Source organism: Rhineura floridana, chromosome 6 (genome assembly GCF_030035675.1).
Source record: "Rhineura floridana isolate rRhiFlo1 chromosome 6, rRhiFlo1.hap2, whole genome shotgun sequence".
In the NCBI taxonomy this organism is placed as follows: Eukaryota; Metazoa; Chordata; class Lepidosauria; order Squamata; family Rhineuridae; genus Rhineura; species Rhineura floridana.
The window spans coordinates 14396827-14410897 of NC_084485.1; the positions used below are offsets into that span (position 1 = coordinate 14396827).

The 14071-nt window shown below is 43.1% G+C and overlaps 1 protein-coding gene across 4 annotated transcripts in view; it reads right to left on the bottom strand.

Moving 5' to 3' along the window:
• Positions 1 to 1435: 1435 nt before the first annotated feature.
• The window catches only part of LOC133387065 (uncharacterized), a 93108-nt gene continuing 80472 nt past the window's right edge, over positions 1436 to 14071 (bottom strand). For 2 of the 4 annotated variants that reach the window (XR_009763357.1, XR_009763354.1), the window contains 3 exons: positions 6211 to 6264; positions 2728 to 2761; positions 1436 to 1641 (listed from right to left, as the gene is read on the bottom strand). Coding sequence is in view for 1 of the 4 variants with exons in the window: in XM_061631056.1 (XP_061487040.1) it covers positions 2359 to 2761 (403 nt within the window). In the remaining 3 variants the exon portion in view is untranslated. Of the gene's footprint in view, positions 1642 to 1767; positions 2762 to 6210; positions 6265 to 14071 lie in introns of those variants that run through there. The other 2 variants (XR_009763358.1, XM_061631056.1) reach the window with 1 other exon arrangement.

The window sequence follows — 14071 nt, forward strand, 5'->3', positions numbered from 1 at the left end:
TAAGCAGGAAAGAAGCATGTTAGAAGACTCTTCTCAGTGGCTCACACACTCTGCTTTCATGCTGATTGGCTCGTAGGATGCTGGAGACATAGGGACCCTGCTCAGACTGTGGTCCCAAAAAAGTAATGGGTCTAAGATCCTCCAAATTCCCAGATGACTACACTCTTGGAACCCCCCCCCCCACACACACACACGAGCATGGAGTAAAGGGGTTGTGGGTTGGATTGCAGCCTAACACTGGTTTAAACACAAAGGAGCCTGAGAAGGGAGAGCAGCAGAGCCTTGAAGTTTCCCATAACCAGTTAGGTTTGGACAGCAACTTAAGCAGGGACACAGATGCTCAGTCCCAGTCTTCCTTACAGTGGTCAGATGTACTGTATTCTGATTCATCCAATTTTGTGGAGTAAAGACCTATCCCAGAAGCAGTTTTAATTGTACAATTTACACATAAGTCGATCTGTGGGCTAGTCTTTCTAGGACATTGTCACATGTTATCACCTGTAAAACATTCTCAGATTTCAGCCAGTTATCACTTACCATTTTCCTTCTGGAAACAAAAAACATTTGAGGCGTAAAACGTCCCAGAAATGAATTTTGCCATTGGTCATAGAATCATAGAATAGTAGAGTTGGAAGTGGCCTATAAGGCCATCAAGTCCAACCTCCCTGCTCAATGCAAGAATCCAAATCAAAGCATTCCCAACAGATGGCTGTCCAGCTGCCTCTTGAATGTCTCCAGTGTCGGAGAGCCCACTACCTCTCTAGGTAATTGGTTCCATTGTCGTATGGCTCTAACAGTTAGGAAGTTTTTCTTGATGTTCACTTGAAATCTGGCTTCCTGCAACTTGAGCCCATTATTCTGTGTCCTGCACTCTGGGACAATCGAGAAGAGATCCCGGCCCTCCTCTGTGTGACAACCTTTCATGTACTTGAAGAGTGCTATCATATCTCCCCTTAGTCTTCTCTTCTCCAGGCTAAACAGGCCCAGTTCTTTCAGTCTCTCCTCATAGGGCTTGGTTTCCAGTCCCCTGATCATCCTTTTTGCCCTCCTCTGAACCTGTTCCAGTTTGTCTGCATCCTTCTTGAAATGCGGAGACCAGAACTGGGCGCAGTGCTCAAGATGAGGCCTAACCAGTGCTGAACAGAGAGGGACTAATACTTCACACGTTCATTTATACACCAGCCAGCACTAGTAGTAAAACACTCCATTTTTTTTTCACAGAAAAATGGTCAGGGACAGGTTGACAAAGAGTGTTGGAGTCAAATTTCCCCTCCCAAGCAAACAAGCTAGCAGTCATATGACAAAGCAGTAAATAAACTTGCAATCACATCTCCAAGGTCCCATTGTTGCAGAAGGACACACCTTTGGCTCTTGGAAGAAAAAAACAAAACAAGGCTTCTACAAGAGAAGTTAGTTTTATTTTACAAATGGTAGGACTGGGGAGGGCAGCTATGAGAGAACTAGAAAAGCTCCTCAAAAGCAAAAATTTATCACTGAACAATAAATTCAGGATCATTCAGACCATGGTATTCCCAATCTCTATGTATGGATGTGAAAGTTGGACAGTGAAAAAGGTGGAGAAGAGAAAAATCAACTCATTTGAAATGTAGTGTTGGAGGAGAGCTTTGCGCATACCATGGACTGCAAAAAAGACAAATAATTGGGTGTTAGAACAAATTAAACCAGAACTATCAGTAGAAGCTAAAATGATGAAACTGAGGTTATCATACTTTGGACACATCATGAGAAGACATGATTCACTAGAAAAGACAATACTGCTGGGGAAAACAGAAGGGAGTAGAAAAAGAGGAAGGCCAAACAAGAGATGGATTGATTCCATAAAGGAAGGCACAGACCTGAATTTACGAGATCTGAACAGAGTAGTTTACAACAGATGCTACTGGAGGTCGCTGATTCATAGGGTCACCATAAGTAGTAATGGACTTGAAGGCACATAACAACAACAGAAATTACAAATGCCAGGAAGTGTTATTACCCCCTTTATAGCATTCAAAAGAGAAAAACCCTACCTCACTTTCTGAGACAAACTGGAATGGGATGGGATGGGAAGAGAAGTGACTAATCTGTATTTATCCAGACCTGATTCCAAGCATCCTTTGTGGGCAGAGCTGGATTAAGACATGCTGAGGCTCTAAGCCATGTCAAGATTCAGAGGCCACATACCATAAAAAAAGAAAAAGAAAAAAGTGTCTTACCTTTAATAGAAAGGATAATTTGAAAAAAGGTAATCCATTATAGAGCTTCATTTGCATTGTCAAATACCTTATAATTTTTAATTAGCATATATGAAACTGAAGACTTTTATAGAAACACAAGAGCAGTTCCAAAGTTTAGCATTTAGTTAACAGAAGTACTGTGTAGCTTGTGAAATGGAAATGGACTGCCTTCAAGTCGATCCCGACTTATGGCTATCCTATGAATAGGGTTTTCATGGTAAGCAATATTCAGAGGGGTTTCACCATTGCCTTCCTCTGAGGCTAGTCCTCCCCAGCTGGCCAGGGCCTGCTCAGCTTGCCACAGCTGCACAAGCCAGCCCCTTCCTTGTCTGCAACTGCCAGCTGGGGGGCAACTGGGCTCCTTGGGACTATGCAGCTTGCCCACGGCTGCACAGGTGGCAGGGCACGTAACCCCTGAGCCACTCCCTGTGGGGGTGATCTTTAGCTGGCCCTTGACGCCCAGGAGACACGAGCAGGGATTTGCACTCACAGACTCTGGACTCCCAGCGAAGCTCTCCTCCTCACTGCAATGAAAAATTAATACTTGTATTCTAAACAAAACATATACAGACTTGCAGTAACCCTATATGCATTACAGTTTACCTTTCAACGAAAATATCGAATGATTTCTTTCTTAGCATATATGAAATTGAAGACTTCTAATGTAAAGGAACACAAGAACATTACACAGATGAGCACTTAATAAATGGAAGCAACAAAGTAACCTTGAGTATGAGGTCCATTACAAAGGTGTAGTCATGTAGGGGCTCAGGGGGTCTTAGACCCATTACTTTTTTGGAGCAGGGTCCCAGCGGGGTCCCTATGTCTCTGGCATCCTACCAGCCAATCAGCATGAAAGGGGAGTGTCTTAGCCACCGAGAAGAGTATTCTAACATGCTTCCTTGTCTTTTCCTGCTTATTGGAGCCAATCAGAGTGAAAGGAGGTTCCTAGGGATGTCTGTTTTTGTGGGAGAAGGAATTAACAAGGATCTCACTCTCAACCCAGCAGCAAAAAGGGTATGGCTGTAACTATCTTAAATGGACCCTGCATTTATGAATTTGCCGCTACACTACTGGTTCCTTCTCTATAGCTGTAAGGAAGAAACTATCAAGTTTCAATAATTTTTTTAACTGCCCTTAGAATAATAGAATCATTCAATAGTAGAGATGGAAGGGGCCTCTAAGGCCATCAAGTCCAACCCCCTGCTCAATGCAGGAGTCCAACTTAAAACATACCCAACAGGTTGCTGTCCAGCTGCCTCTTGAATGCCTCCAAAACCCATCACTTCCCTAGGTAATTGGTTCCATTGTCATACTGCTCTGTTAGGAAATTTCTCCTGCTGTTCAGTTGAACTCTGGCTTCATGTAAACCCATTATTCTGTGTTCTGCACTCTGAGATGATCAAGAAGAGATACTGGCCTTCCGCTGTGTGGCAACCTTTCAAGAGTGTTATCATATCTCCTCTCAGTCTTTTCTTCTCAAGGCTAAACAAACCTAATTCTTTCAGCCTGTCCTCATAGGGCTTTGTTTCCAGTCCCCTGATCATCCTTGTTGCCCTCCTCTGAACCCATTCCAGTTTGTGTCCATTGTTCTTAAAGTATGGTGTCCAGAACTGGACACAGTACTCAAGATGAGGTCCAACCAGTGCCAAATAGAGGGGAACTAGTACTTCACGTGATTTGGAATCTATACTTCTGTTAATAGCATTTGCCTTTTTTGCAGCCCCATTGCACTGTTGGCTCATATTCAGTTTGTGATCAACAGTAATTCCAAGGTCCTTCTCACGTGTAGTATTCAACCTCCTTTTTTCTCTTTTGACATCTTTCATAAGTTCTTTTCATTGTTAAAGTTAATTGTTTTACTTGGCCAATGATACTATAAAAAGTAGTCTTGAAAATGGTCTTCAGATTAAATAAATAGTTCTCTTCCCCCCCCCCATGGTGTTGTAGTGCGTGAGTTGCTTGCTGGGAGTTGTAGTTTGAGGCATGGAAAAGAGCTGAGAGGAAGAGGAAGTAAGACGGCAAAACCAGGGTTGTTGGATTGTGGCTTGATGTTTTGCTAAGCTCCTGAAATAAAGAAGCTTCAAGTCCTTATCACTGGTAGCTTGTAATTCCTTCAACACAATCCCCTATATTTTCATGGTGGGGGCAAACTTTGAGGCTGGTTACAGGCATGTGTTGTGGCATATGGAGGAGTGAAGGTGGGAAAGTGGCAAGGAGAGGATTGGGTGTGGAATGTGTTGGTTGGCTAGCTCCACTTTGTCCTCTTGAGGATGGGCACCTTGTGGATGATGTGAGTAGCCCAGCAGCCCCGGAAGGGAAATTGATGGTCAATTTGATATGAAAGGTTATTTAAGCCCAAGCGATTTCAATGATAATAAATCTTCTTAGTTCTCTCCAACATATTTAGAGGCCGCTCATAATGTGAAGAGAGCCAGTGTGGCGTAGTGGTTAAGGTGTTGGACTATGACCTGGGAGACCAGGGATCGAATCCCCACACATGCTCACTGGGTGACCTTGGGCCAGTCACTGCCCCTCAGCCTCAGAGGAAGGCAATGGTAAACCACCTCTGGATACCGCTTACCATGAAAACCCTATTCATAGGGTCGCCATAAGTCAGAATCGACTTGAAGGCAGGCCATTTCCATTTTCATAATGTGAGGCCCTAAGCCATGGTTTACTTGGCTTGTTCCTAAATCTGGCACTGCTTGTGGGTTGGGTGTGTACCTTGGAATGCCCTGGGCATTCCCTTTGAAGGGAGACATCTACATTGGCAAGCAGCCTAGAGGGGCATGTGAAGTCCAGCTTGGTTGTAATGTTGTTGCCAAGCTGGTAGAGCCATGATACAACAGTGGTAGGGATGTAGCTGGGGACAACTTCTTCACCAGCATTGAGCTGGCTGGACATATGCTTCAGAAAGCTCTGCTGGAACAACTGGATCCTGCCACCTTTGCAATCAGGTACAGGATAAGAAAACCAGCAGACAGTGCAACAGCTGTGAAGTTTTGTTGTGGGGTCCACAGCACAGTGGAAGTTAACTGTGTGAGGTGTCAGTAGGTTCGCACAAACCATATAATGCCGTTTGGGGACATTTCTCTAAGGACAGTTTTCTTGCAGGTTTCTTAATGGGGTTTTAAAAAAACACGCAAAACCGTCAACGTTAGTTCTCAGCTGCAATTAAGTCTTTTTCTAGATACTTTTCATAACATGTTTACTTTAAAATATAGTTTTGTTGTTTTTTATTGAAAATGAAATCATGGCTTATTAAAAGAACAGCAGTTGTGTTGTTTACTCAATATGCAGGGGGAGGCACAAATGTTTCCTGCACAGAAAAAATCTGCCTCCTCTGAATAAGTGTTGTCTGGCTCTGGGTGTTTTGGTATTGTCAAGCACACTTCATCTGATGCCACAGACACAACTTTTATCTGGGGTCATCAGCCCACCATACAATGGAAATCCCACTGGGTAGAAAAACACCCCCCAAAAACATTAGTGTGATTTCTTTTCTTGACAATGGATGAAGGATTCATTATTCCTAAACTGGCAACTGTACATATAAATTATGTCATACATATAAATTAGCAGTTTGTGTGTGTGTGAACATGGAAGGTAAGACTATCAATGGCTACTAGCCATGATGGCTATGCTCTTCCTCCATGGTCAGAGGTGGTATGCATCTGAATTTTAGTTGCTGGAAACCGCAGGAGGGGAGAGTGTTCTTGCACTCAGGTCCTGTTTGTGGGCATCTGGCTGGCTACCATGAGAACAGGATGCTGGGCTAGGTGGGCCATTGGCCTGATCCAGCAGGCCTTTCTTATGTTCTTATGAAACTTTATGCAGATCTGTGACTTCTTTTTTTGCTGGTGCACATCTATAAACAGCCTCCTTAAACCAGAGAGGTATAGTTCCTTCCCTGACAGATGTGTTCATCCACCATGGTTGTGTCACCCTGTACCTCTATAACCTGCCTTACCTCGTATAACCTGACCCATCACATGTTGGATTGTTTTGTTTTATTGTTAGCTACCTGTGCAAAAAAGAAAAGGTGAGTTATAAATCTTAAAATTAACAAAATAAAGTCTACATTAAAATTAATGCAGAATATAGCGGCTTTGGATATTGAAACTCTGCTTTTAAAAAAAATCATACTGATGAGAGTGAGCAGGAGAATGAAAAGTTGATGGCAGGTTCATCCTAAATTTTCACACTTTGGGTTTTTAAGATTGAATTAACTAGTATAATGAAACAGAGCTTTGAAAAATGAATGCATTCAAATTATAGCTCTCCATGACGGGAAGGGCTGCAGCTTCTTATGTTGGTGTGAGCAGGACTGAGTCAGAATTAGTCTGAGTTTTGTGCTCTTTCTTAGTTCTGAAAAAATGTTTCCTTCTTTTTTGCCAGGGTGATGACATCATTGACTGGTGATGGCCATGAAACTGAGAGCTCCTCACCCTTTCATAATAAATGTGTCATCTTCTTTGCTCTCACTGTCCTTGCCTTCATGTGCCCTCACTGTCATGAATCTGAATAGCTGCTATGGCTGACCCTCATGATTTTGTTGATGACATCACAACCAATGGAAGCTGGTCTATTAAGGAAAATAGGGCACTGCCCCACCAACCTCATAGAATCATAGAATAGTAGAGTTGGAAGGGGCCTATAAGGCCATCAAGTCCAACCCCCTGTGCAGTGCAGGAATCCAAATCAAAGCATTCCCAACAGATGGCTGTCCAGCTGCCTCTTGAATGCCCTCAGTGTCAGAGAGCCCACTACCTCTCTAGGTGATTGGTTCCATTGTCGTATGGCTCTAACAGTTTGGCCTCAGCCAGGCCCCACCTGTCTGCCTTCATACTTGCAACCAGCCCAAGGGATGGCACTGCCTGCCAGCTTCCTCCTCCCGAGGCTCAGTGTTGCCCTTGTAGAACTCAACAGGAAGGAGGACGGGGGCAAAATTAGTTGGTTCTGGCTATCATTGGCTCTGGTTCCACCTGTCATTGTCTGTGGCTGCATCTACTGTTGGGCTTCTTGCCTTCCGCCCTACCAGTCCCAATGATGATTACCAGCCACCACTGATCATAACAAGTCTGGTGTCATAGATGCCTAGAAGCAAAATCATATTGGCAACAGCATCCATTCAGATTAAAGGGTACTGATTGACTGCTATGTGATTGCCATGTGGGGGACAGTGTGGTGTAATGCTTAGAATCAACATCTCTGTTATCTTTTCAGCGCCTACTTAAGACCTTCCTCTTTCAACAAGCCTTTTAAGAAGAGCCCTTATCCTAGTCTGCATCTGTGTTGGAATTGCTTTTTAATATGTTTTTTAAGTTTTTTTAAAAATATATATATATTTTAATATGTTTTTAAAGATGTTTTGTTTTGACATGTTTTAAAGTATTTTGCTTTTAAGGTGTTTTAGAGTTTTTGTTTGCTGCCATGGACTCCTTCTGGGAGGAAGGGTGGAATATACATTTAATAAACAAACAAATAAATAAATAAATACGGCCAACCTCCCTGCTACCTCGCTCCTCTTCCTCCTGGTAAGCAGCACTGACTCTACTGTTGGAAGGTTAGGTGAGCATGACCACCTCACTATGTCATCTACTATTGCTTAGAATGCTGGATTTGACTGGGGAGACCAGTCTTCAAATCCCTACTTGGCTATCCAGTCTGCTGTGTCCTTGGGTATGTTACTCTCCCTCCCTCCCTCCCTCTACCTTACCTACCTCACATGGTTGTAGGTAATGAAATTCAGAAGCTGGATCAGGAATATTTGTATATCCAGGGAGTATTTGGAGATGGTATGTCATCAAAACCCACAGAATTGGGGAAGGAGGAATCAAATTGGTTTCAGATCTAGCGTGAGAGTAGCTGGCATGGGAGGTATGTTTCTTAACACAGGAAGCTGCTTTATACTGCGTCAGACCATTGGTCCATCTAGCTCAGTATTGTCTACACTGATTGGCAGCAGCTCTCCAGGATTTCAGGCAGGAGTCTCTCCCAGCCTTACCTGGAGATGCTGGGGAACTAACCTGGGACCTTCTGCATGCAAGACAGATGCTGTACCACTCTTCCACCAATGGCCCATCTGGATGTGGATGCTCTATGTTAAGATGTGGATCAGGCTGAATGTCTTGGTTTTATCCTTGTAAGATTTCATAGAATCATAGAATAGTAGAGTTGGAAGGGGTCTATAAGGCCATCAAGTCCAACCCCCTGCTCAATGCAGGAATCCAAATCAGAGCATTCCCAACAGATGGCTGTCCAGCTGCCTCTTGAATGTCTCCAGTGACAGAGAGCCCACTACCTCTCTACGTAATTGGTTCCATTGTTGTATGGCTCTAACAGTTAGGAAGTTTTTCCTGATGTCCAGTCGAAATCTGGCTTCCTGCAACTTGAGCCCATTATTCCATGTCCTGCACTCTGGGACAATCAAGAAGAGATTCTGGCCCTCCTCTGTGTGACAACTTTCATGTACTTGAAGAGTGCTATCATATCTCCCCTCAGTGTTATCTTCTCCAGGCTAAACATGCCCAGTTCTTTCAGTCTCTCCTCACAGGGCTTGGTTTCCAGTCCCCTGATCATCCTTTTTGCCCTCCTCTGAACACGTTCCAGTTTGTCTGCATCCTTCTTGAAGTGTGGAGACCAGAACTGGATGCGGTATTCAAGATGAGGCCTAACCAGTGCTGAATAGAGGGGAATACTTCACATGATTTGGAAACTATACTTCTGTTAATGCAGCCTAATATAGCATTTCCCTTTTTTGCAGCCACATCACACTGTTGGCTCATATTCAGCTTATGATCAACGACAATTCCAAGATCCTTCTCACATGTCTTATTGCTGAGCCAAGTATCCCCCATCTTATAACTGTGCATTTGGTTTCATTTTCCTAAGTGTAGAACTTTACATTTATCCCTGTTGAATTTCATTCTGTTGTTTTCAGCCCAATGCTCCAGCCTATCAAGGTCCCTTTGAATTTTGTTTTTGTTTTCCACGGTATTAGCTATGCCCCCCAATTTTGTATCATCTGCAAATTTGATAAGCATGTTCTGTACCTCCTCATCCAAGTCGTTAATAAAAAGAGCACTGGGCCTAGGACCGAGCCCTGTAGTACCCCACTCATTACTTCTGCCGAGTTTGAGAAGGAACCATTGTCCAAGAACATTCAACAAACCAATATTAGGATTCTGCTGTCAACAGATACAGCACCTAGTGCCCATGATTTATGCGCCAAGGAAATGCACTTCAGTGTATATGCATCAAATTTGTTATCCTGAGTAAACAGAGTTGTCTAAGGCACATTACAATCACACTCTTATGTATAATTTAATGTAGCAAAGTTGTCTTAATTTCTCTAAATTGCAGTGACAATCAGAACGCTCGCAGGGATATTGCTAATCATTGTTAATCAACAATGAATGTTTTAATTACCTGTTCAGAAACAGCGTTGCGTTGATGGATTAAGAATAGGCGGGCATATTTAAGAATCCAAAGGCAATCTTTCTGTGTGCATTAACACTGGTTAGACAGTATGGCTAAGAATGAGGTTCCTATTGGATGTCTTCTGAAGGAGCAACAATTTTTTTTTAACAAAACCAGGGCTGCAAACTTGAATCAATTTAGTTGTCGGCAGGAAACTGCATTGCCCCATGCAGTCTGTTAAAAGGGGGGGAGGAATGCAAAACTACCTTCTCTCACATATAAAGGAATTTTTTTAAAAAAAAATCAATAACAAATGTCCCTCAATTTCTAGATCCCCTTAAGACATTTTTGTTCAGTGTGTTAGCTGCCTTATAGCGACCACTGATCAGTTTTGTTTTGTTTACAGAGTCTTAAACACAGGTTTAGTTGCTGAAAACCTGGGATACTACACTAACTATTAAGTAAGGTATTCAGCAATGAAAGTCAAATTCAGAAGCTGGATCAGGAATATTTGTATATCCAGGGACTATTTGGAGATAATCAGAGCTTGGAAAAGTTACTTTTTTGAACTACAACTCCCATCAGCCCCAGCCAGCATGGCCACTGTATTGGGCTGATGGGAGTTGTAGTTCAAAAAAGTAACTTTTCCAAGCTATGGATGGTATGTCATCAAAATCCACAGAGTACAATTGGGGAAGGAGGAATCAAATTAGTTTCAGATATGAGCCGGAGAGTTGGGAACTTCTGTGTGCAATACATGCATTCTGCCACTGAACTATGGTACCTTCCCACTGGAGACTAGCATTGTTTTCACAGATCTAAGTGCTCTGGCCCGAAATCACAACACTGCTGCTTACTTTTAAAGCTCTAAACAAAGTGGGACACAAAGACGTGCAGAAGTGCCTCTTCCCATACTATCCCCTCTGCCCCCGTGTCTTAAGATCTTCCACGGAGTCCCTACCCCTAGTGATGTCCTTCTTAGAAATGTGTTATGTAATCACAAAAGCCTGGCACCCCAGCTCTGGAATGCCTTCCCTAAATAGGTGCGGCTGACACCTACTTTGCAATCATTTGGGAAACGGGGTGGGGGATATTATTTCAAGCAGAATGTATCAGATTCACAATTTTCAAAATAATATGAGAACCGAAACACAGCCATCCTTAGAAATTTGCATTTATTAGAATCTGGGATGTAGTTTGCCAACTAAACAACATTTACAGAAATGCGTATATTAGGGGACGGTATGCGTAAAACCAAATACATTAATGAAAATAACATGCAAAAAGGCATGAAATGATGAGAAATGGCTTGAAAAAATGTGTTCCTTTGTTAAAACTGCCTACAAAAATGTGTTTATTAGGAGGAATTTCCACTAAAATGCTGGAGAATTTTCATGAGGATTTTGTTTTTTTAAAAAAACCACAGATCCCTGCAGACATATACAGAACTAAATTTAACATTGGAAAAATGAGAAACTGGGAGAACCGAAACTGACAGATATTTCCATCCCTGCCCCCAAGGAATCTTGTTTCCTAAAATGGACAGCCAAGTGCATCTGGAAAGCACCTAGGCAGGGCTTGGAGGCAATTGCCCTTTCCTGCTGTAACAAGTGGAATTCAGGGGAGAACTGCAGTTCAGTAGTAGAACACACTACTTAGGGTTGCCAGGTTCAGGGCCTGAGACTGATCCTGTATCTTTAGGAGAAGAGAAAGTGAGCCAAGTGCAGGTGTTCTTGCAACCTTGTAATGGGAAAAACCACAAGATGGAATTCTCCCTCCCCCCTGCACATCTCTTAAAGATACAGCAGACCTCTTGGTTGCCAGGCCCGGCCTCCACGAGGTCCTCTGTATCTTTAAAAGTTGTGCAGGGGGGAGGGAGAATTCCACCTTGTGGTTTTTCCCATTACAGGGTTTCAAGAACACCTGCACTTGGCTCACTTTCTCTTCTCCTAAAGATACAGGATCAGTCTCAGGCCCTGAACCTGGCAATCCTAACACTACTTCTGTGCAGTGGGTCCCAAGCTCAATCCTTGGCATCTCCAGGTAGGGCTGGGAATGTCCCCTGTCTGAAACCCCAAAGAGCTCCTGCTAGTCAGCATAAACGATACTGAGCTGGTACAAGGCAGCCTCCTATATTCAAGTGGGATACTGACTAACCTTACCCCCAGGTGTCTCATTGATTTCCTGCCTGTCCTTTCTCTGCTAGTCACTCTGCCTGCTCACCTGCCTTTCATGTTGCTCCAAGCCTTCTTTGGATTTCATGGTTCTGAGCCCTGGTTCACTTTGCCTCTGGATTGACCCTCCTCCGGATTGCCCCCCCGTCCTCCATCCCACTCTGCTCCCAATCCTGCCAGGACTCACAGTTCAGCTCCTGGGATGCTTTGCAGAGTCTGATCCAGACTCTGCAAAAGGCCTGGAGTCACGTGTGCCTGTCCAAAACACGCACTTGACCACTGAGCTATGGTCACTCCCTAAATGAGCCCAACAAACAAAGTGATAAATGAGAGGAATGCCACAGTGGGTTCAGAAATGAACTAATGAGGCCTCTGCTTGATACATAAGGCCAAAGGGAGCATCTGTAAAGAGAATACGACCAATCAGGCTATGTTTGCTTTTGCAGATTTCGGGAGATGATAGTCAGAAGGAACGGAGTGCTGACGTTGCAGTGAAATTCAACATACCAGGGTGTATTTTTGCTTACTGTAAGCACAGGAGGACATGATAATTTGGCCGTATCTTTCCAAATGGAAGAAAACAAGTCTCACTTTTGATTTACTGTACTATATTACAGGGGGGAATGGCTCCAGCTTGAAAATGACCAGAGCCCTCATTTTGATTGGTTGGACCATGTGGCTCCACTCATGACAATTTCCCTAGTGGGGAAAACAGCTTAACTCTTCTCCTGCCAGCTGCTTTTCACCAGAATCTTCTCCTTAACTGCTTCCCCTTCTTCCATGGGGTCCTGGACTTTGTTTGCAAGGTAAACACAGGCCCAGAAGGCTGGTGAGATAAAAGCAGCTGAGGGGAGGAAGTTTCTGGTGGAGAGCAGCTCCCAGCAGAAGGGTTAAGCACCCAACATTCCTTTCCCCCATTCCACTACAAAGGGATGCCTCCTGAGGGTGCTTTTCAACAGGAAATGTGTTTGTTTGTTTGTTTATATACCACCCTTGCTCCGAGAAGGAGGCCAGGGCAGCTAATATTGCATATAGCTCCTGGGTAGCACACGCTTGGTCCCTCAATGCAGTGGCAGCTGCTTCAGCATCTTGGACAGCTCCTTGAAAGTTCAGACTAAAAACCGGAGTGGATTCCATTGCCCCACTGACATGGAGCAATATAATACCACAGGGGCCACATAATACTTGTTCCACACTTGTAAAAAAAATGTTCTTTTAGTGTGGCAGCACTTACACTGCAGAACTCCCTGCCTATTGCCATCTGGCAGGCATCTTTACTTTTTGCCACCTGCATAAAACATTTCTGTTTAATCAAGTCTATTCAGATATCAAAGTGTTTTAATCTCTTTTTAGTTTACTGCTGTTTTAATTGTTTTTGAGATGTTTTTAATTACTTGTTTTTACTGTTTTTATTGATAATTTTAATGTTTCTTGTAAACTGCTTAGAGTTTTCTTTGTAATCAAGTGATATATAAATTCTGTTAAATAACTAAATCACAGTTTGAATGTCAATAGTTTAATTTGGTTGGTTTATGCCCATTCAAGAAGATATATTTCCTGGTTACATGAAGGAATGCCATTAGTATAAAAGTTATTAAATGCTATTGCATGCCAGTTGTTAGATATCTCCAAGCACTGATTACTGTTCCATGCTATCCAGTGCTGCCAAGGATGGCAACTGCTTCTAAGTAATCATTAAATGTCAAATGCTGATGTTGAATATTGAATTTCTACCCAATATCAGGCAAATATTCACAGATCCAGAGAATATTTGGGAAAGATTCATGATCAAAATTTACAGAACACAACAAGTAGAATAATGGTTTCCATTCTAGAGAGATGGCTCCATATATGTTTTGGGATGGAGTTTATTCCAGGAATGGGGAGCTGTTCTGGTTACAACATTGCATTTGAGACACGATTGCCACTGGTAAAGTATAGGGGAAAGGCCATAGCTCAATGACTGAGCATCTGATTTGCATGCAGAAGGTCCCAGTTTCGATCCCCAGAATCTCCAAGCAGGGTTGGGAGAGACCCATCTCTGAGACCTTGGACAGTTGCTGCCAGTTAGTGTAGACAACAATTTGAGCCAATTGGACCAATGGTCTGTCTCAGTATAAGGCAGCTTCCCATGTTCCTAGGTAAGCTGCAAGGTACAAATTCTGCACTTTGAAAAGTTGTTACAGTTAAAAAATAACGATGATGATCCAGGAATAGCAGAATTGTGGAAGTGCT